Raw genomic sequence first — 21,604 nt, forward strand, 5'->3', positions numbered from 1 at the left:
GCTCACTGGACTCTTAAGTGAATTTTGTAAGGCTAGTGAAGCTGCTTGGGCCTACAGAGTTCTCTTGTAGGGATGTGATGTGGTCACATGGTGTCTTACATTACCTTTTGTTGTTCCATGATTTCTAGAGAATTTGCCTTGTACTCCCTGTTATTTGCATCTTTAGGATTAAGTTATTTGTCTGGCACATTTGGAGCTGATTTTGAAAGCTCTAGACAGGGTGAGGAGGCAGGGCCAACTGGAACAGAGCATACAGGAGGGGCATTACCAAACTGTCAGTGCCTTGAAAGGCAAAAGCTCTCGGGTGCCAGATCTCTCAGATTTATTATACTGAATGTAGCTATGGCCTCAGCTGGAAAAATCTGTTGCCTTCATGTCATCTGGGTGGAAAAAACCACACAGCATGCATATACCTTTACTTGCACAATGCCCTTGCATCAATGATAAGGTTGATGTTCAAACAAGAGAACTGGATTCTGGTCATAACTCATGTCTGTTACTACTTTTATGCCTCTTAAAAACTGTTACTTCTATCACTCCCTGTTAGCACTGTAGCAGAGCTGAGTTTTCATTTATCTACTTTACAGGAAAATAACTGAAAGCTTGTCAAGGTCACTCCAGGGAAGGGACTACTAAGATAAAACAAGATGCTGTAGCTCCTATGCCATGGCATAACTGGAAGAGTGTGTGTGTTTATCTTTCTATCATACGACATGTGCATGAGCAGTTCATGGAGGTGGCTTCTTGCACAACCTGATATATGGTGGGGAAGTACTGGATTCTCAGTCACATAGCAAGCTTTTTAACTCACGGTGGTGAGCATGCAATGCCTTCTCCAGAGGCTGTGCAGGGTTCTAAGCAGAAGTTCTTGGTAATCACTGAATGAGCCAATCAAGTCTATCAGCCCAGTGACTCATGTCTTCAGGGTCAGAGATTAGACGGTTAGTCCTCAGGGATGACTTAAGCATGGGACTTGTTTCATTTGGCCAGACCCTCTGTCTGTTGGAACATAGAAATATGCCTGTATACCTGATTTAAAAAAATTATTATGGAGGGCACTTGGTGTTGACCCTTGTATTTAGATGGCCCACCATTTTCCATACAAAAATTGTGACCTTTCAGTAAGGAGCTCTTAAAACTTCCATTGTTTGCATTGCACTGTTGACATTTGGTAGGCGAAGCACCATCGGAGAACAAAGTGCCTTTTTATGTTCCACTGAATTAGATTCAGCTTTGAAGGAGATATACACTGTTAAAATGAACTAGTTCTTTTTTTCCCTGCTTCCATTCTTCAGGAAAATTCTGGCATGCTACCAGAAAAAAGTGCCTCCAGTGCTGGATCTGCTGTAACTGTTGCAGCAGCGAGGACAAGAGTCATGGTGTTAGGAGCTGTCAGAGCAGCTGTGGCAACGGCAACAGCAGAGCCTTGAAGAGCCCAGGACACATCCTACTGCCTCATGGTCATGCTACTTTCTTCCAGGGATTTTCATGGAGTCGAAAGCCCTTCCCCAGCAAACTTCAGTTCAGCAGTTAGCCCCTGTTTTGTCTGTTCTTCTCTCCCAAGGAGGTCCTTCCCTCTTGCCTCTTCAAACACCCACAACTCCTAGGCAGAAAAGAGATTGGGGCAGTTTGCATGGTGGATGTAGCCTATTACAGTAGATGTCAAGGCTGTGCTTGCTGCAGCCACAGGATTTCGTGATCTTAAGTCTGTCATCTAGGAAATTATGTACCTCCATCACCTGCTAGGCAAGGAGGCAAACCTGCCACCTCTCATAGAGCTGTGTCAGACCATGTGCATTCAATGTTACCACCAGCATTTTGTCAGCCACAAGAAGTTAAACACACAAGACAGGATTTTCTGTTGGTGTGGAAACCCTGTGGGGGGAGCTCAGCCCAATGGGTCTGGGAGGCAGTGCTGGTAGTACTACCCAGGAATCCAGGCCCAGCTGGGTGTGCAGAAAAGGGAAGATGGCATGGCATAATTGTGCACCAGAAGCTGCACAGTTTGTTTGCTTTCAGGATGATTCTACTGAGGTAGAATGGTGATTTTGGCTTTGAAGATTCTGAAAATAATTTTGGCACTTGCATTTATCGAGAGGCTGGCTGTTTCAGTGTGTGTATGGCAACGCTAACCAGCTGAGGTGATGTGGCAGGGGACAGATCCTGCTCTCAGGCAGGGTCTGCTTTCTGCTCCCTTGTGCTTCTTAGAGCCCTAATGCTCACCTGACCCTTTAAGCCACTACAGATCAGTAAATTGTCAAAAAAAGCTTTGTATTTATTCCTTTTCTTGGGTTAGGTTTTTACAGAATCATTGAGCTGTATCAGTTTATCTACAGGTGAGAATGAAAACTGAGGCCATCTCTAGGAGGCTGGTGAGACCAGACAAGGAAGGACAAGGGAGCAGAGACAGCTATTCAGCAGCCACGAGCTTTTAAATTGGTTCAACCCATGTCATGTAATGACGCTGGAATAGTCTACCAGGAAAGCAATCATAACTGATTTCTTTCATGGCAGTGCCCAAACCATATGCAACAAAGACAATAAAAAGCAATCAACGGTTAATCTTCTTTATTGACGAGCCCACGCCAAGCGTGGGATAGAAATAGAAAATGTATTTTAGCGGTGATTGGCACAGCCGCAGTCAAGAGAGGATCCAGCATGGATCAAGCCTAAGCTATTGAGATGTTGAGGTTTCCTTTCAAGGAAGATGCGTGTTTACATTAGCATTATTCAAACTTCATATAACGTGGAATATTGTGAATTCAATTGTTCTTGGGATGAATAGAAGATCAAGTATTGTCCTTAAACAATAGAACAGCAAAAACAACATCTGTGAACCAAGATCTCCTTTTTAAGAATGAAGAATGGAAGCGGACAGAAACTATAGCTAAAATTATTGGAAGGGGTTTGCTTGCTTGCAGACAGTTGTGGAATACTTGTTCAAGGAACTTAATAGCTTTTTGTTGCTTTACATACTCAGAACTTCTCCTCAGCCATCATGACTCCCTGTTATAAATGTTCCATGTTTTCAAATCTAGCCACGAGCCTTTCAAGCAGGACTCCCACAAAATGAGTATTACACCCATTTGACTCTGAATGCAAATGTTAATTAAAAAAAAAAAAAGGCAAATACTATATTAAGAGCAACAGGCAAAAGGGAGAGAGAGTGTCCCAGTGCCTGGAGGTTGTGTTCATCACCTTTATTTTCTTTCTGACCCTTCCTTTATATGCTACCAAACTTTTGCAAGTGGTGAGATCAAAACTATGTCATTGGAAGCTTTCCTAAAAAATGGGATAGGAAAAACACTCAGATGTAGCATTTGTCTGAGCACAATATGTCTCTCTAGAATGAAGACTACTTTTATACATGGCTCCTGAAAATGACATCTAGACCTGTGTTCCTAGAGAGAAGACCTCCAGTTTGGAAATAGAGCCATGACAATTCTTGAAGACAGAGCATTGTGGGCCTCTGAAGTGATGATACTTTTAACTCTAGGTTACTGGTTTGAGTCTGGCCACTTCAATAGAAATATTTTAATATGTTTCAAGCAAGATGAAAGATGTAATTGCACAGAGGTGGTAAATCTCCTTTCTACCGTGTAACTCTTGTTTTCCATTTTGTGTTCTGTGCCAAATAGGGAGCTCTTTTGAACCCATTGATACAGAGCAAAGCTCTCCTTAGGGTCTCCAAGCTGAGACAGAGGTCAGAATTCTGTCACATGTGGTAGACTTGCACAGACCATCAACATCATGTCACAGGTTGAAGCTGAATTATCTTTTTTCTGAAAAACAAACTGTTTTTGTGGTTTCTGAATCTGCCATCAATTCTTTTAAAGGCTTGGAGTTTTGGTAAATAAGAGGAAAGGAGACTCAGAGTTTGGAATCTCTGAGGTTAGGATGTTATGCTACTATCCCTTCCAGAGAAACATCATTGTTAGGTTTCTCTTTGTGATAGCCAGTTCAGGAGGAAGCTGAAATGCTGAATTACATGTTAGAAATGTTGTTAGATGCCTGAGATGAAATCATATAACCATGTTGTAGATGAAATAGTAGAATGAGGGAAGAAGGAATTGTTTAGGTTAAAAGCAGGAAAGATGAGATGCCTCAAATCCCTGAAACTCTTCTGGAGATTGTTTTTCTTCCTGTAGACTTTTGTGAGAAAACCTGGGGTTTGTTACCAAGAGGATCTGCATGTCTTAACCCAAGAGAATTGGGTCGCGTCACTGGGATTTTATTCCTTTGCCTGTATGCTAGAAATGGAAATATTCTCACCTCCCTTCTTGCACTAAGCCAGGTCCAAAAAGGTAGAAAAAATGAATTGCCAAAAATAAATCTTTTTTTTCCCCCTTGTCTCTCTGCAGCAATTCGGCAAAATCCTTGATGTAGAGATAATCTTTAATGAGCGTGGCTCGAAGGTAAGTCCTGTTTCTGTACCCGCTTCTCTTGATTTGATTGCAGAGTAAAAGGCAGTTCATTGCCTAGAGAATATATTCTGTAGAGATCAGCAGGAATTAGTGTGATGGGGGAAGGGAAAAGCTATTTTGGGGACTGTCTCCTGTTCCCTCTGACTGGAGACTCTGAGCATGGTCAATTCTGGGCAGCATGTACAAATGCTCCTGGACACTCATGTCTGTAATGTGTGATCAGGTTCCACAGCCTTTTGAACAAACAGGGAGTCGGTCAATTGAACCTTCATACCAAGCTGTTCCCATTGCACTAGCAATGACTGCCCTGTGGGGAAGGCAGAATAAGATAAAGCAGCTTTGTGTGATGGGAGACTGTAAGAAAAAAGGCTAACTCACCCCCATCCCCCCATTTCATTGCATTAAAATACTTCTGCAAAAAACTGTCATATCTCATATGTGAAAGGATTTTATTTACTCTGTTTTATAGACTTACTCGGTGCTTCTGAGACACTGACCTTTCATGTTTGAGATATTTGATGCTTAATATAAGTATCCTCATTCTACTTGCCCTGCCCCATGTGGACCTCCCCCACAGAATTTGCATTCACACACCTATTTTCATCTTACAGATATATTAAGAGGGAGGTTTTGTTGAGGGTTAATGGTAATTTATCTCTCTGAAGATGAGATTTCAGATGTTGCTTAGGTCAGCTGCAGAGATATTCAGTGATCTCTGTCCTAATTGGCAATTGGTTCTCATCACATAACCGGTATCACCACAATGACAAATTGATGTGATTCTCTCTCTGCCCAGGAGGTTCAGCACTGGAATAGCAGGGAGTTTTGCAGGTCAGGAGCAAGGTGCATTGCCAAAGCTCTATGGGGGAAGCTTGCACAGTGCATGTCTATACTCTGCTTGACTTAATCAATGCTAAGATTCCCATTTTCAATTAAAACAAAATTTCCCTCCTCCCCACACACACACGTGTGTGCACATGTGTGCATGCACACAAGAAGTTTTGAAGTTGCAAATCAGCTAAGCAGTTTCAGTTTACAGTCTATGCCTTTTGCTTGGATTTGAGGTTCACAGTCTTTATGGTGGCCTCTTTGCTTCAACATATATTCTGGGGTATGCTCATGTTCAGAGCCCTCTGCAAATTTCCACCCATGTTGCCCAACATGCATTCTGAAATTCTTCAGTCTCTGTATTAGCTGGAAACCAGAAAGCCGTTGATCTCTATATTAAATAAATGAGTCTTAGCCCTTTTCCCATCCTTTATTTGTGCTTAATACCATGGTTTTCTTTCGTTTTGATTTTTTACAAGACAGTCTGAAAAAGTAAATATCTATATGATTTAGTTAGAGTGTTTTTCTTCCGCGAATGGATAAAAATCTATACGCTTTACCAAAACAATCAGCTGTGCTGAGTTTGTAAATATTTATTCTGCACTCTGCTGTTCTTTTGATATTTATAGGCCAAAGCTATCTCTGAATTACTCTTGATTTTAGTAAATTTTGTTTGGCTTTGGGAATAGCCTCTGGCCTCTATCAAATCTCTACTTATTTGGATATTATTGCAAAAGAAAGAACAAAAGTAACTGGCCTGGCAAAGGGGTGAGCTCTATCTTTCATACCCCACTGCCTGTGCCTTCCAAAGCAGTGTTTTTCCTCTCCACACATGAACTTCACTCACTCTCTCCCATCCATACAGCCCTGTGTATTAAACACCCACGGCTGCCCTTTCCCTTCTAGGCAACATTGACATTGAAGACTTTTCTGTGAAGACTTGATTTATTATTATAAAAAGTACCTTCTTGTGCAGTTGCTAAAGCCCAAGGCTTCCGGTTTTCAGTTAAAACAAAAATAACTGCTGAAGAGTTCCATGACAAATTTTATCCTGAACCCTTCATAAATATTTGGAAAAAAAAAAAAAAGCAGAGATGTTCTTCCAGTCCTTGACCATGCAGTTTTCTACTGCTTTTTTGTCATCTTATAGCAAAAAGCAGTTACAAACCTGGTAGCCTGTATTGAGGGATGGGGCAGAATCTGAACAGAATGAGAAAACAGCCAAAGCAGTTATTTCATGGTATCTCTGCATCCTTCTCTACCCAAAGTAATTCCTGTTTTAAAAAGAATGCAAGATTCTTTCTGCTTAGCATGAAAATGGGAGCCCCAGTGTTTGAGTGGGGTGTAGCTGCACGAAGCACCTGGTATTCACATAATAATGGAAAAACAACAGTTTGGTGATCTGATGGTGAAGCAAAGGAAATGGATCTTTCTGGAGGCCGCTCACTCACTCTTGGGTTCTTCCTCCACCTTAGGAAAAAAAATTCTGAATGCATTTTCCTGCCCTGTGGTTTCCATTCTAATCTAATGATATGAAACCTCTCTCTCTTCTTCTTCTCCTCCTCTCTCTTGGGAATCCGAAAGCAGATGCTCCTGCTGCCTGCCTTGTGCTGTGTTCTCAATGCTCCCTTCCCTTCCCCGGGTTCCTAAGGGTTGTAGAGTTTTGTGTATATGTTTTGTAAATATTTAAAAGGTACAGTGGTGAATCCCAAACTGCCCTGGGTTCGTCCCCACCCAGCGTGCGATGGGGTCGAGCAGCGCTTTGTCCCTGCCAAGCTGTAGCAGGAGAACTCTGCTGGGATCACTCCAGTGCTGGTCAGTAGGAGGGACTGAAGGAAGCGTGCTGGTTGCATTCTTCCTTTTGAATCCACCTGAGATGACTGGGCAGTTTTCTTCGACAGCCTGGGGGAACTATCAAACTGGCTGCATATTCAAGATCTCTGTGTACTTAGGAAGCTTGGTGACCAAAGAGAGAGCAGCATGTGTCCACCACAGCCTCAGGTTCTCTCAGAAGTGTTATTTGTTGATTTTCTGTATCACAGCAGAGTAGGAGGCAGTTAATAATTAGTTTTGCTGATTGTTCTTTCAAAGCAATGTGAATTCTTGTTTTGTAACTCAGTTTCTTCCCAGATTCAATCTGGTCAGTAGGATTATACGGGCCCTGGCAGACTTTACACTTATGTTGCTTTGTTGTGTATGAGAAAGAAGGTACAAACTTTAAACATCCCTTGAATTTCATTTTGGTTTATTCTTGTTTAATAGAATGACATCAGTCTTCCCTTGATCTGTTTTGGGTTTTTTTACTTGCTTCCAGGAAACTAGCTGTTTGTTTAATTTATCCTGTTTACCATTACATTTCTAGTTCTGACTCGGATCAAGTGCCTTTAAATAGCATTCTGCCCATGGTTGCAGTTTACCATGCACTTCACTGAACCATGAATAAAACACCTTTAGAGGAAGTTGAGAGGATTCCTGCTCGTTTTGTTAGTGGAGATGCATCCTCTAGATGCGTATTTTATCACTATTGTGCTGAACTGAACAAGTGGACATATTTCCAGAATTAATGCAGTCTGCCTGTGTAACGAGTACCCCGTGGCATTCATAAAGCTGCAGGGGAAGGGAATCCAAGCTCTTTGCTCATCAGCTGTGTACCATGTGGCATTCCAAGATGTGTCCTCGATGACATTCAGAGACCAAGAGTGCATAAGCACATAGCAAAATCTTAGCTGAATAGGGAGCTTTTTTTTTTTTTTTGTAGCTTTTTAAATCATAAGAGTTCATATCAGTGCAGATGAGCTCATGGTTTCGGGATACTGTAAGTTTGTCCCTCACTGCTTTCCACTTGGAAGATCCAGATCTCCAAGTTCCTGTATAGGACTGAAGTGACTTGAAGTGCTTCATATTTAATTAAAAACTTAGTTGTGTAGTAGGTTACATCTTGTCTTCACAAAGAAATTGCATCTATTGGCGTTTGGATTTATGTAAGTAAACCTGTCCTAACTAAAAGCTTGTGCAGGAAGCTGTGTGGGATTTTATGTTTGCAGTTAACTGTAAGTTAAGATAAAAATATGAATACGGATTTTGATAATTAAGCCTTAAAGATTGTATGCTTGAGTGTGCATTTACTTCTCTTTTAATGGATTAGGTGCTTTGAGTTGAGCCACTCTTGTTCTGGGCCTAGTTTCCCGTCAGTGGAAAGCCCCTTCTTACATAAAATGAATTAGAGGTCTTATTTTCATTTTAATTCTATTTTTATAAATTTTGTTCAGATTTCATCAGTTGAGCCAGAAATACAAATTGTGTTGTTAACACAAAGAGGCTTAAAAACAAATTAAGTACTGGCAACCAGCGTGACCTTCTCAGGTCACCAAATCCGGTTAGAATGCCAGTGGCATGAAGGAGACGTGACTGGTGTCCCCTTATCCTAGTTCACTGAAGTAGTTTTATGCCTTGAAGTCTGCAATACTAAACCAACGAGTTAAATTAGTCCATACGCCGAACTGGTTTATTTAAACTTGAATTTCAGGCTGAAGTTGATGTTTTCATAGTATAGGCTGGCTTACTGCTCCTGTGGGAGCACCTTCCCAGTAGTGCTTGTTTCACTGTGTAGAGAACTGAATCTAGGGTGCTAAATTGGCAAAATACTGATGCAGCAGGAAGGGAGAGAGAGAGAAATAAGCTTGTTTTCAGCCAGTTTAGCCTGTTGAACTCCCAGACCACACAGTGAGATCCACGATTGATTGAAGGGAGGAGGAGCAGCACACGGCCAGGGATGACATGGGCCGTGAAGCCCCTGACCTGGGCTGGCTGGAACTGCCCTGAAGCCCCAAGCTCTCACTGCACAGCAGTGCTGGCTGGATTCCCGCTGCCCACTGCCAGCCTCTGCCCCCTCCTCTGTTCTGCAGCAGGGATCGGCAGTGGAGGGACACAAGCTGGACTGTAGTAATGATACAGCTTAAAAATAGCCCTGTGGGGTTTTTTCGAAGATACATTTACATTTTTTTTTAGCCAGATTAATTCCTGTATCTGCCTCACCAGATCACACAGGTACGCGGGTGGGTGTTTTACATGTATGCTTTAATGCACTCGAAGTGAGGCACAGGGCAGGGAGGAGCTGGAAGAGCTGCTGAAATGGTGGCAGCTTGTTTTATGCTGATTCTCACCAACTGAAGGGTGCGTTTGTGTGTGTGACTTCAGTAACGTGTTTTCTGGATTTTTTGCTGTGATGCTGTCGGTGCATTCAGTCCTGCTCATCTCAGGTGGATTATAGCTGAAACCCTCCTAGTCTTTCCAAATGTCTTGCAAACAGGTAGCCTAAACTGCTGCCTCTTTGGCCGTTTTTTTCAGGCTTCTAAAAGTTTGTTTATTATGGAAATAAGGGAAAAGAAACAAAAGAAAAAAACTTGGTTTGAACCAAGCACAGCAGCAGATGACAGCAAGGCTGGTTGCTGGCTGTGTGCTCCAGTGGTACAAGGCAAAGATGCTGCTGCTGGGGTAACTGGTCTAAACTCCATGACAAACAAAGGGATAACAGTGCATGGATTTCAAGGGGCTCTGTTTAGTTTTCTTTGGTTTTATTTTTTTATTTTACTTTATTTTATTTTTGTTGTTGTTTTTTGTTTAATTTCTGTGTTCTGGCCACACCCAGGAGAACCGTCTGCTTTTGATTTCTCCCTTTACGGTTACATGGTAAATTTTCTTTCTCATTCTTCAGAGATGGAAACGTTCAAATACTATATATACATTTATTATTTTTTTTTCACTGCTCATCATGTTGCTTGTTATTTATTGCAGAGTCTGAGGCCAGACTAAAAGGGTGGCAGTTACTCGGTCTCTTCAGGCCCTTTCAATAAACCTTTGGGTAAAAAGGGGTTAGTCTGGTACTGCAAAATACTCACTAATCCTAAAAATGTTGCTGGAGTTTAGTGTTCGCTGGGTCAAACTTATTTTCTGCTTGGGAGAAGTTCCTGGCAGTTACTGATGGGGAGGAATTGTTGAAAATTTCAGCCTTGTTATCATAACAGCATTATTAAACCCAAGCTATTTGTATAATCTAAATTTTAGAAACCCTAAGTCTTTCTTTTATCCAGGATCTTCCCTTCCTCTGGCTCCATACCTACTACTATGGAGCAATCCAGTACCTGCTATAAAGCTAAGCTAGTAAATATTGGATACCTGCCATCTCTTTTTTTTCCTTCCTCCTTTCTTTCTTTTTTTTTCCAAGGTCAAGACAACCTTGAGGAGGGAAAACTGAGAATTGTTTGTTGTATATGTGTAGTTACAAATTAATCCCTATTCTTTACAGGTCGTCTATGAGAAGGAAAAAAAGTATATGTATGTGCTTTTTTCTCTCCCACATCAAAAATATGTGTGTGTATATATATATATATATAATTGCTAGTTTTTAAACTTTGAAATAACAAAAATGTCAAGCATGGCTCACCTGTTTTTCCTGATGAAAATTTGAATGTGTAAGAGATGCATTAATATGACAAACCAAGAGGGCACAAATACTGACTGCCATAGTCAACTATATAAAGCATTAATTCAGCATTGACATTAAACGGTTCTCAACAAAGTGAGTTGCTAAGGACTGATCTGTCAATATGGTTAATTAGTTATGTTGTTCTGAATCAGATTAATTCTGGTTTAATTCACATTGTTAATTATATTCCTATAGTCTGCATGTGGATTGTATGCTACCTTGAGTCAACTTAATAAAAATACTGAAAATTCCTACTCAGTTTAAAGATAATTAATGCTAATGTAGTTTTTTAAAAACCCATACAGACTTCACTAATTGCAAGCAGATGTGAATTAAAATAGTCTTAGTTTGGTTCTAGCCTGCACAGCTTAATGTCTAAAAAATTACCTTCCATCTGCACTCCAGCTTTCAGTTCACATCACCACCGAAGACATAAATTTCATTCAGTCTCCACAGGCTTGTCTAGAACAAACAGAAATTTTAATGTAAAAAGAGAAGAGGGAAATAGAGATTCGTGTTGCAGTCCTTACCTCCCCTCCTCCTCCAGCCTTTAGAAGATACTTTTTCCCCATTATACACAACCAAAGGGAAAGGTGTTGCTCTGTTTCTCAGGCTTGCCTTTCTCTGTAGGGGTTCTTTGAAGCAGACACAATACCCTATTCCTCATAATCAGCTTTGCTATTACACCCCCTGCACTCCCTTTGGTTCTCTGTGACATATTTGAGAGTTATATGCAGTTGGGCTGTTTTATTAGCCTCTATGTCTTGTAGCTCTTATTTTAAATCATTTAAACAGCAAACTTTTATGCTGTTCTGAAAAAGGCATCAGTCTGATATATATATAGCTCCTTATTTATAGCTGGAGAAATGAAATTATCTGAAGCTGTAGATTATTGGGTTGGAGCCCAAAGGAGCACTCTTGTTGATCACAACATTGCACTACTTGGCTAAGTTCTTTTATTATTGCTGTTTGAGGTTTGGGGGAAGTTAAAAAAAAAAAACCCAAACCAACACCCCCCCCCAAAAAAAAAAAACCAAACCAAACAAAAAAACCCAACAAAACAAAAAAACAAAAAAAACAACCCCAACCCGCTGTTTTACAAATGTGTAAGAGTTTTGTGCTGGAAACCTAGCTGTGGGTTGTAAAAGCCATCTTGTCAAATGACTTGGACTGTTTGATTAGTATTGTAAAGACCTTTAAAAAGCACTTGAAGAATAATGGCTTGCTTGTGTCTCATTGCTAACAATGCTTAGAAATCATTATGCTGTTTGTTTTTTGGGGTGTCCAGTCCATACATGTGGGACCCCGAGGTGCATGGAAGAGGCCAAGTGGCTAGCATGCCATTTCCCTGACAGGCATAGCTATAGATCACTCTCATCACCTTGCTTTTCAATGAACATTGTGAGTTTCCATTGCATCAAATATAAGCTTTGTTGTTCTGCTCCTGAGGGTATTGAAGCTAGTGGAGATTAAACCAGTACATTAAATCAGTATTTGCTTTATACCAAGCCACGGGAGCCAATTACTTCTGTTCTTAAGATACCCTAAAAGCAGAATGCAACAATATTTTTTGTTTGTTTCTGCTCTCTGTAATGGCATGAAGAGTATCTCATCACAGTTGTCCTTATTAAGATGCCATTTGTTACTAGTTAAAATCCTAATTCACTTAGTCATGTTGGCTCTCTTTTAATGTCAGCGCATTTATCTCTGTGGAAGGAAGCATGATCTCTTACCCTGCCCTGCTACACGACTGCATGAGTTGGCAGCAGCATGAGCATGCAGGACAGGCGTGTTGTGTGTGCCTTCATGGATGCGATAAACCTAAATTCATCCAGCTAAAGCGACGTTTTAGCAGTCCTTGAGCCTTTGTGGTTGCGCCAAGCAGGGCATGTCAATTTTTCTGAAGCTTTCTGGTCTAACTAGGCAGAGATCTGTTGCTATCCACAGCCCAGAGGTTGCCATCTCAGAACAAAGCCAAAGTAAGGTGGGTAGCAGGGTAGAAGGGAGGTAACAGTGGGTCAGCAGTGTCAGACAAAACCTGCCTTGACCGATGAATTGGTATTTAGGTGTTTAGATTTACAGTCAAGTCCAACACAGTACTCAGAGATGACACTACAGTATGTGATACTCTAAATCTTCACATTAAGTAATGTTGTTTGATGGTGCCACCTAGAAACCCTGCTTACTTTCAGGGTCTCATATGCCATTAGGGAGGTTACAGGCTTAGGAGTAGACATGAGCTGTGCCCGGAAGAGCTTACAAGGGATGCTCTACAAAGAGCCCTTCCTCTCAACAGTGTTCTAAGGTAGGTAATTATTATTGTCTCCATTTTACAGGTGGAAAAAGCAAGGTTCAGTGTTTGATTTGCCCAAAGCTTCGCAGACTTCCTGGTGCCAGGCATGAACTCAGATTGCTGCTTGCTCTTGTAGCAGTTTCTCAAGAGAACAAAGTGCTGCTCAATGTCCTGTACTGTGTTGGGGTGGGTGGGGGTCCTGCAAAGCATGTGTTCATGCAGAGGGGAGAGAAGCCCTGCTTGGGCTTGACCAGCTTGCCTATGTTGGAGCAGGGTTTAGTGTTTATAAACAAAAAAAAAACCCAAACAAAACAAAACAAAATGAAAAATTGTCTCGAGTAACTTTGTACTTCTTTTTTGGTCTGGCCTCAATTGCTTTTATGTTTTCTTTTTTTTTTAATTACTCTTATTATTCTTATTATGATTACGGTTCCTTTTTTTATTGAATTTAATTTCTTTCATTTATGAAACATGCATGAACCAACAATGTGACTCTAGGAGGTTATTGCTGAGTTGTGCTGATGTTGATTTCATACTGTGATATTTTTTCTCTATTTACCTAGAGATCAGTATTTCAATATATAACGATGTGCATGTTTTCCCCCCTTCTCCCGCTGCATGCAGGGATTCGGGTTCGTAACTTTCGAGAATAGTGCTGATGCAGACAGGGCCAGGGAGAAATTACACGGCACCGTGGTAGAGGGCCGTAAAATCGAGGTGCATGTCTTCAGTAATTCAATTTCTTCTTTATATTTATTCTTTTGATTTCTTTTTGTGTCTTGCCTCACTTATTTCACATTTGGATCCCAGTCTCGTGTGTGCGTGTGTGTTTGTGTCTGTGTCCTTCACCTCCCTGCACTGAAATGTATAGAAGTTTACACCCTTTACAGAATATTTTTATTGTTGTTTTGGGTATTTTTTTCTTTTCTTTCTTCTTTTATTATGTTTTATTCCCACCCACTCCAAATTTTTGCCCTTCTGCTGTCTTGATTTTTCCTTTGCTTCAGTTTGCGAGGCTCCGATTTCCTGTTACCAGGCCTGAACAAAACTAACTGAAAGAGTACTGTCCAACTTCTAACTCTGTGTCCAAAAAAGAAAGCAGGGGGCCAGTCAGTATCCTCTCTTTCCTCTGAGGCCAGTTCTCCTCCATGCAAGTGTGAGATGATGCCTGTGGTGGGGAGGGTTTGGGAGACATGGGGGCAGAAGCCCCAAGTGGGCTGTGCTATACACATTGCTGGTTTCTTGACCTGCCCATGGTCAAAAGTAGGCTCGGTGAAAGCTAATCCTTAAAGCTTCTAGCTCTCGCCGCAGGGGAGGGAAGGGTTAATGTGTGGCTGGCCAACGTGGCCAGATGTTGGGCATGCCTGGTATTTACCGGTTTGGTGTTCCACTGTGTTGAAGGCTAACTGGCATCATCCGTCTCTCCCTCTTTCTTAAAATAAAAACAAACAAACCACAACAACAACAACAACAACAACAAAAACCAACAAAAAAACCAAAAAGTAAGAATATTGAAACAGAAAAAGCCACCGTTTTTGAGTAAGATGTCTGCATATTTTGCTTTTTTTTTTGTTTTGTTTTTTTATTTCCCTTTCCGATGGTTTAGCGTTTAGGGCCCTTCACTTGACTCACTCTTTCCATGGTAACTATACACAATGCTGGCGATGGTACGAGTTGGCGGTAAGTGAAACAAAAGCGCTAGAGAAGAAGCTTTTTTTCTTTTTTTTTTTTTAATATATTTTTCTTAAAATTACAAAAAAAAATTAAGAAAGAAAAAATCCATCTGCCATCTCACATTAACACTACGAAATGTGATTTGACTTGTTGTCCCCACCCACCTCCTTCCCCCTTCTCCCCCTTTTATTTTCAATGCTGTTGAGTAATGCCGCCTGGACTTTGGATGTACATATTGTTTTGTAGCAGTCTGAGCTGTTTGATTACTGACTTCATGGTGATTTCCCCTTGCACATCTTACTCAGAGTTACTGAACTCCAGTTTGGCTGGTTTTTATTAATGCACCCATTTCCTCTTCTCTCTTTCCTGCCCCTTCTTTCTGCTGCTCTTTCTATCTGAGACCTGTTTGTAGCTGTTACTGTTTGTTTTCTCTCTTTTTGTTTCTCCCCCCTCCCCAGTTTATTTCTTTACTAAGTTAAATGCAGCTGTTGGTCTCTTTGCTGACTGGTGGTTTCTGATCGGTTCTGGCAATTTTTCCTTTAAGTGCTTGTGTTGCACTTTGCTGTAGCAGCTGATTTCAGGCACTCGCTCCATCTAAATGATTGTTTGTGAGACCTTATCCCCTCACTCCTCCCCTCCCCACCCTCTGAATCAATTGTGGTGTTTTTTTTTTCTTTTTTTTATCTGTGTGTGTTTAACTGCATGCTCTCAGTCTCATCATTGTTGTTTCCCATTCTCTCTTTTTAAATGTGTAATGTTTCTATTGTTTTGGGGCTGAAACAAGAGTAAAATGTAGCTCTGGACTCCCCACCCTGTGTACGCTCGCCATCCATACGTCTCAAGGGCCCGAGGCAGCTTTTATTTTTATATCCACTTTTTTTCTTCTTCACCCTGGCCTCAATTTGCATTTGGCATGGGTTTTGGTAAATTACTGATGATACATAAAGACTTCACCCTCCTTGCAGGAACTTTGAGGCTGTCTGACACAGGGCTGCAGTAACTTGGCTTCCAAACTAGTCCATCTTTTCTTTATCAGCACCATCTCTGTGGTAACACCCCACTTGCTTGAGCAATCAAACTGCTTGGAACTATACAGAGCTCTGCAAAGAGGGTGGAGGGCACAATAAAACCAAAAAAAGACCCAGGTCTGCTGCTATGTTTTTCTTCTTTTTGCTCTATGAGATATGTGACAAGGAAAAAATAATCTGGAAAAAGATTTTAAAATTTTGGGGAAGAAATCAGTGAATATAGACCGTCCAAACAGTTGGTGGTGTTCCAGAGACTTCTTCAAGCCTTGGGAGTTCAAATCTAAAGCTGATGGACTCCAAGCTACCTTTTTCTATCCAAAAACATGCCTGCCAGAGACCTGCTGGGCCCCAATTCCAGCAGTGAGCTTGAGAAACAGGTCGGTTTGTGTGTCACCTGGTTCAACTCCCCTGCCCTGGGCTGCAGAAATTATTGCTGCCTCTTGAACAGAACCTGGACAAAACATCAAGTTTTGGCCTTTGGATCACTGAGCTGTAAATAATCCTGTGCCGAAGGATGGCAGGGCGGTGGAGAATCTGCACTTTACTCTCGTTGGCCTTTTGTTTAATGCATAATTTTAAAATGCCACATTTAGCTGTAACTTTTATAATTAAATGGCAACTGTTAAAAGTAATTTAAAGATTGCATTAATGTAAAATTATTTTTTTTTGCTCAGAGAAGTATAGTGTGTGTGTGTGTGTGTGTGTGTGTATGTGTGGTATCTGAGTTTTCCACCATTTTCCCTAATGTCCTATGCTTCCTTCCCTCTCCTCCCCCTCCCCTTTCTTACTTTCAGGTTAACAACGCCACTGCGCGAGTGATGACCAATAAGAAGATGGTCACACCTTACGCAAATGGTAAGAGAGACTGTTTGTACTATTGATGAGCTGAAACGTTTGAAGAAAGACGAAAGGGAAAAGTCATGACCTCTCCTCAGGGCCAAAAGAAACCGACAAAACCCCACAAACCCTAATTTATTCTTCAGTATAACCTGAAAGTTTTTGTGGAGAAATACCATTTTCCAGATGGAGAAATGGGGACAAAGAGAAGTAGGGATATGCCTGACATGGCCAAGCTAAGTAAAGATGCCAAGGAGTGATGAGTTGCCTGCCCTACTACTGCAAGCTGATGCTGTACAGTGGGATATGCAGTGCTCCTGTGTCTCATTGCCATCACATAGATACCTAAACATGAATGCAGAAGCATAACTTAAGATGCGTAATTAGCTATATCTCAGTTTAGGTTCTGTCTGTAAAACTACAACTGTCCCCAAGCAACGAGGAAAACAGAGGCTTTGCACTGCTTGTGTGCTCTCTTTTTGTTACGGATTTTGCTTGTGTTCAGTAATTTTCTAGCGAACCTAAATAGAGAAAGACCAAGTTGTTTGGATAATGAAGAATCCTGTTTCATCGGGATATCTTGGTGGTTCTCTGTACAGTAATTTTATTGCATAGGCATATATAGCATAAAAAGTAATTCTCCCAGCAGAAATGAATGCTGCTTTGATAAAGATTTTGAATCTGAGTCTTTGTCCTGAAACAGGCAGGAAAGTCCTTTTTGGGCTGAAAATGTTCCCAAACAGCTTCAGCAAGGCAGGAAACTGCGTACAGGTAGTTTGTTGCTAGTGTGAGAACCTTTTTTGATTATAACATAAGACTCTGAAGTCAGAAGATAAAAATTTTATATGTGCCTCTGCTGCTGACTTGTTGAGTGGCTCCTGGCAAATAAATCTTATTTTGGGTGCAGAGCTGGGGAAACAGAGCCAGGCAAAAGGGCTGGGATTCTGAGTCTCAGTACCTGAAAGGATTTTGTAGCAAAAGGCAATGCAGCCGTGCTATATTGTCCTGAAAACAAGGGCATAAAGTGTCATGCATGTGACTGTTTGGTAACAAAACTTGACGTACTTGTGAAACTGATAAGAGGCAAGAATATTTTGCTTTTGCAGCCAGCAGTTTAAAGCCAACTTCAAAGCTATGCAAAGGTGTAGTATTAGGCCAGGCTTAGGGCATACTGACAAGTGGGTGTACCACTGTTAGTAAGTTTGAGCGTTGATTCCCAATCCACTCGTTGCAACCACTGGAGTATTTTGCCATCAAGGTGGGCAGTGCAGCAGAAGCCTGCCTGTTCTTACAGAGGGAGCTTGCACTGCATCTCTCACTGATAACCTGCCAGCAGATGAAGGGGTGGTGTTGATGGGCTGCAGTTCACAAAGGTGGATTTCTGGAGTGGTTTGAGGTGTTAAAGTTCAGTAAGTGCACCAGGGCTCCAAGACAGAGGAAGAGTATGGATTTATTTAAATAATAAAGCCTGTGTGATTCCTAGCTGAATAGCTGAGATCTTTCCTGAAAGGAATGCTTTGTGGAAGCCAACCAGAATATGTTGTTAGCTTTACACCCCTTCTTCTCCCATCTTGGAGAGATGGAGGGAAAAAGGACAGATAGGTTTCTAGATCTGACTGGAAATATGTTCCTCCTCGTACCCATAGATTTTAACCCTATTCTCTTGTAGGGAATCATCGTATGTTGATGATTTGCAGTTCTTGCCAGTTATCCAGATTATATTAAAATCAATTCTCTGTGAAGGCTTTCACCTGAAAAGCAGCACAAAGAAGACAGGAAATACTAAAATAACAGAGAGAAGACAATGTGAGATGAACAGAATGCAAATTGGCTTTATGAACCACAGTTGTGTAAAGCAGTTAATGAGGAAATTCAGACACTGTTATTTTTCAGCAGTTCTCTAGGAAACAAGACAGAAGGGTTTTTTGAGAATTCAAGGCTATAGGTTGACTTGCCTGAGATGACAGTCTGGGCCAGTGGCTTTAGAGAGGGCTTGGATCTGCGGTGTTCCTGGTAAAGGAGGGAGGAGTTGGCAGCAAGGTTCAGCAGGGAATGCCAGGTCGCATGGTGCTCACGGCGAATATGCGTATAAGGCAGTTGGCATTCCCTCAGCAGTGCCTCTGCCGTGCTGCGGATCAGCTGATGTTTTGCTGTTCCCTCTGATACAGCGACCTGTACCTAGAACTTGACATTAGAAAAAGGCAGTTGGCCTCCATCTACACCAAGGGGGATTGAGGCGAAGCAGAAATTGGAAAGAGCTATGCATGTGAAGCTGGGGCCGCATGCAAGAGACCGTTCCCCCTACCCATGCTGCCCATTCCTTCTCTTGGTGTAGATTTTGGCATTCACTGCAGTCTTTGTTGTTTCAGGTTGGAAGTTGAGTCCTGTGGTTGGAGCGGTGTACGGCCCTGAGTTATATGCAGGTAGAGCTTAAGTAGACACTTCCACTTCTGCCATTTAACTGCAGTGGTGTTTGTTTATGTTCTTAATCTGCTGTTTCTTTATAACCTTTTTATGGTTTTGTTTTGTTTTTTTCTTTTTTTATTCTTTTTAAAATTAAAATAGCGTCCAGCTTTCAAGCAGATGTCTCGCTCGGCAATGACGCCGCAGTGCCCCTCTCAGGAAGGGGGGGTATTAACACTTACATTCCTTTAATCAGTAAGTAACCCCTGTTGACCCCTGTATTGTTACTGTGCTTGAGTTAACAATGACCTTTTACCCTTCTTCTCTCCAATCTGTATAATATATACTTGAAAGGATGGGTCTCGCTGGGAATGAGTTCACCTTGAGCCAAAGTATACTGTGCAGTTGCTGTAACTTGTTCATCTGCAGTGTGTTGCTTCACTACTGAATGTGTCTTTCTGAACAACGAGGAAGCTGCAGAACAAGGGGAGGGTGTGTGTGAGCAATAGGCCATTCCCTTGCCCCCTTCCCCCCGCTGTAGAAATCGAAGAAACCAAACAGACAAATCCCTAAAGTACATATTATACAAGCTGCTAAACCGCGAGTCTGCAGGGCCCCTAGTGGCATGTACCTGGACGCACGTTGGGTTGGCTTTGGTTTGTGCCCTGGGACTCGTTCCCTCTCGGTATCTGATTATTACGTGTTTGCAGATGCCTGTGAGGTTTTACGTCATTTCTTCACGAGCCAGTTTACTCCAGTTTAAAGCATAATAATATAGGCATCACTATATGTGGTGCTGGTTATTGGTCACACTTGTTAAATGAAGGTGGGCTCTCAGTAAACTGGCACTTTATGGGAAATTTCTGCTGCTGTTATATGGGCTATCTTGTCTTTCAGGCTTTAAAATGAACATACAGAGGATTGGGTGGCAAAGAGTGGGAGGGGAAAGGAGGGAAGAGACTGATGTAAGTTGGTTGACTTTAAGGGCCTCTTGACCAATTATTTTAAAGAGCCTCTGCAGTTTTGGAAGAACCGCGTGCTGTATTGATAGTAACTCCCCGCGCTTCTCAGACTCTAACCAGACTGCATGGCGGTGTCAGAAGGTGGGGGGATTGGAACCCTGTTTGGGGTGGGTAAGGCATGCCAAAACATTAACCTCTTGCATGCCAAACCTCTCTGCAACCCTTCTCCCCCCAAAGGGCCATGGTGTAGAAGGAAGTCTGTATGGGATGCTTGCTGGGTTATAAGCATGTCCCTCTGCAGGATTGATGCAAAACGTCCCACTGCTGTGGAGCTATTGTGTCACTTTGTTTGAAGCAGGTGGTTGTTCTCAAGGAAAGACCTCAGATCCTTTTCACCTTCCACTTTGTCTGTCTTTGCAGTTCCAGGCTTCCCCTATCCAACTGCAGCCACCACAGCAGCCGCATTTCGGGGCGCCCATCTGAGGGGCCGAGGAAGGACAGTGTATGGGGCAGTCCGGGCGGTACCTCCCACGGCCATCCCTGCCTACCCAGGGTAAGCACAGGTCACAAGAGCAGAGTGCTCTGCACAACTGTGTCAAATAGCTAATCAGTTAACAAAAAAACCCTAAAATTGTCTGGATGGTGAGAGTCAAGATATTGCTAGTGCCAGAGCATTCTGCACATGATGGAATCCAGTGGGGGCAAATCTAAATTTTTCTGTGTTGAGTTCTTGATTGAAACAATTTTCAGTACTTGTGACAGCTTCAAGCGCTGATGAATTCCTTCTCATAATTTCTCAATTTGTCTATGGGGCGTTTGTCATCCATTGACCCAAATGTTATAGTGCTGCTGAGAAGGACACAAAGAGATCTAAAATTCCTGAAAAGGTTCTGCTCTTTGCACTCCATTTGCGTTTTCATATCCCGGATTGAGGAATATTATCCATTACCTTCATGCCTCACCATCTGGCAGTAGGACACAGAAGAGCCAGTTACCCACAATGGATTTGCTTTCTTTGTTGGAGACGGTTTAAAAAGGTTTAAAACAAAGATTAATCAAGTCCATTAATTTAAAGCTGGGAGTGTTTGGGATGTAGGGAAAATAAAAGTGCAATGAAGCAGCAGTGAATGCATGGCCTTAGCATTCTTTGCCCTCAGACTTTTCACTAGTAATGCAGTGGAATAGATGCTGTTACAAAAGAATATTCCACTGTTTAAAAGTACAGGGAACTAGGTCCGTATGTGAGTTTTGTTTGGGGTTTTTGTTGATTTGTGTAAATGTGATGGAATGACAGATAAATCAGCAAATCCCTTCCAAACTGTCTTTTTTTTTGTTTGTTTCTGATTTTGAGGATGCTTTATTCATATTGTCTCTGGAGTTTTACTTGCCATATTTTCCAGGCAATGTTCTCAGAAAGAACAGGAGTAGTAATGAATCCTCCGAGACAGAGAAGTGGACTGACCCTTTTTTTTTTTTTTTTCTTTAGACTAGACCCAAAAGGGAAGAAAATAAATCACAGATCTTTTATTAAAAAGGAAGGTGGAATCCACACACATCAGTTCAGGGAGCTGGCCTGATAAACTTAGAGTACCTTCTATACCAGATTAAGTGGTGAGAGCTTCTGTGGCCCTTTCTTTTTAGAGTCCCATCTGATATTTAAAGTGGAGCTC

At 41.7% G+C, this 21,604-nt stretch overlaps 1 protein-coding gene across 7 annotated transcripts in view; it reads left to right on the forward strand.

Annotated features, from left to right (window-relative positions):
* The window catches only part of RBFOX2 (RNA binding fox-1 homolog 2), a 173,552-nt gene that overhangs the window by 131,572 nt on the left and 20,376 nt on the right, over positions 1–21,604 (forward strand). For all 7 annotated transcript variants that reach the window (XR_004357380.1, XR_004357377.1, XR_004357379.1 and 4 more), the window contains 6 exons: positions 4,362–4,415; positions 13,655–13,747; positions 16,527–16,587; positions 18,939–18,992; positions 19,135–19,227; positions 20,355–20,487. Coding sequence is in view for 3 of the 7 variants with exons in the window: in XM_032689497.1 (XP_032545388.1) it covers positions 4,362–4,415; positions 13,655–13,747; positions 16,527–16,587; positions 18,939–18,992; positions 19,135–19,227; positions 20,355–20,487 (488 nt within the window). In the remaining 4 variants the exon portion in view is untranslated. The remainder of the gene's footprint in view (positions 1–4,361; positions 4,416–13,654; positions 13,748–16,526; positions 16,588–18,938; positions 18,993–19,134; positions 19,228–20,354; positions 20,488–21,604) is intronic.

The sequence above is a fragment of the Chiroxiphia lanceolata genome, chromosome 5 (assembly GCF_009829145.1).
Source record: "Chiroxiphia lanceolata isolate bChiLan1 chromosome 5, bChiLan1.pri, whole genome shotgun sequence".
Classification (NCBI taxonomy): Eukaryota; Metazoa; Chordata; class Aves; order Passeriformes; family Pipridae; genus Chiroxiphia; species Chiroxiphia lanceolata.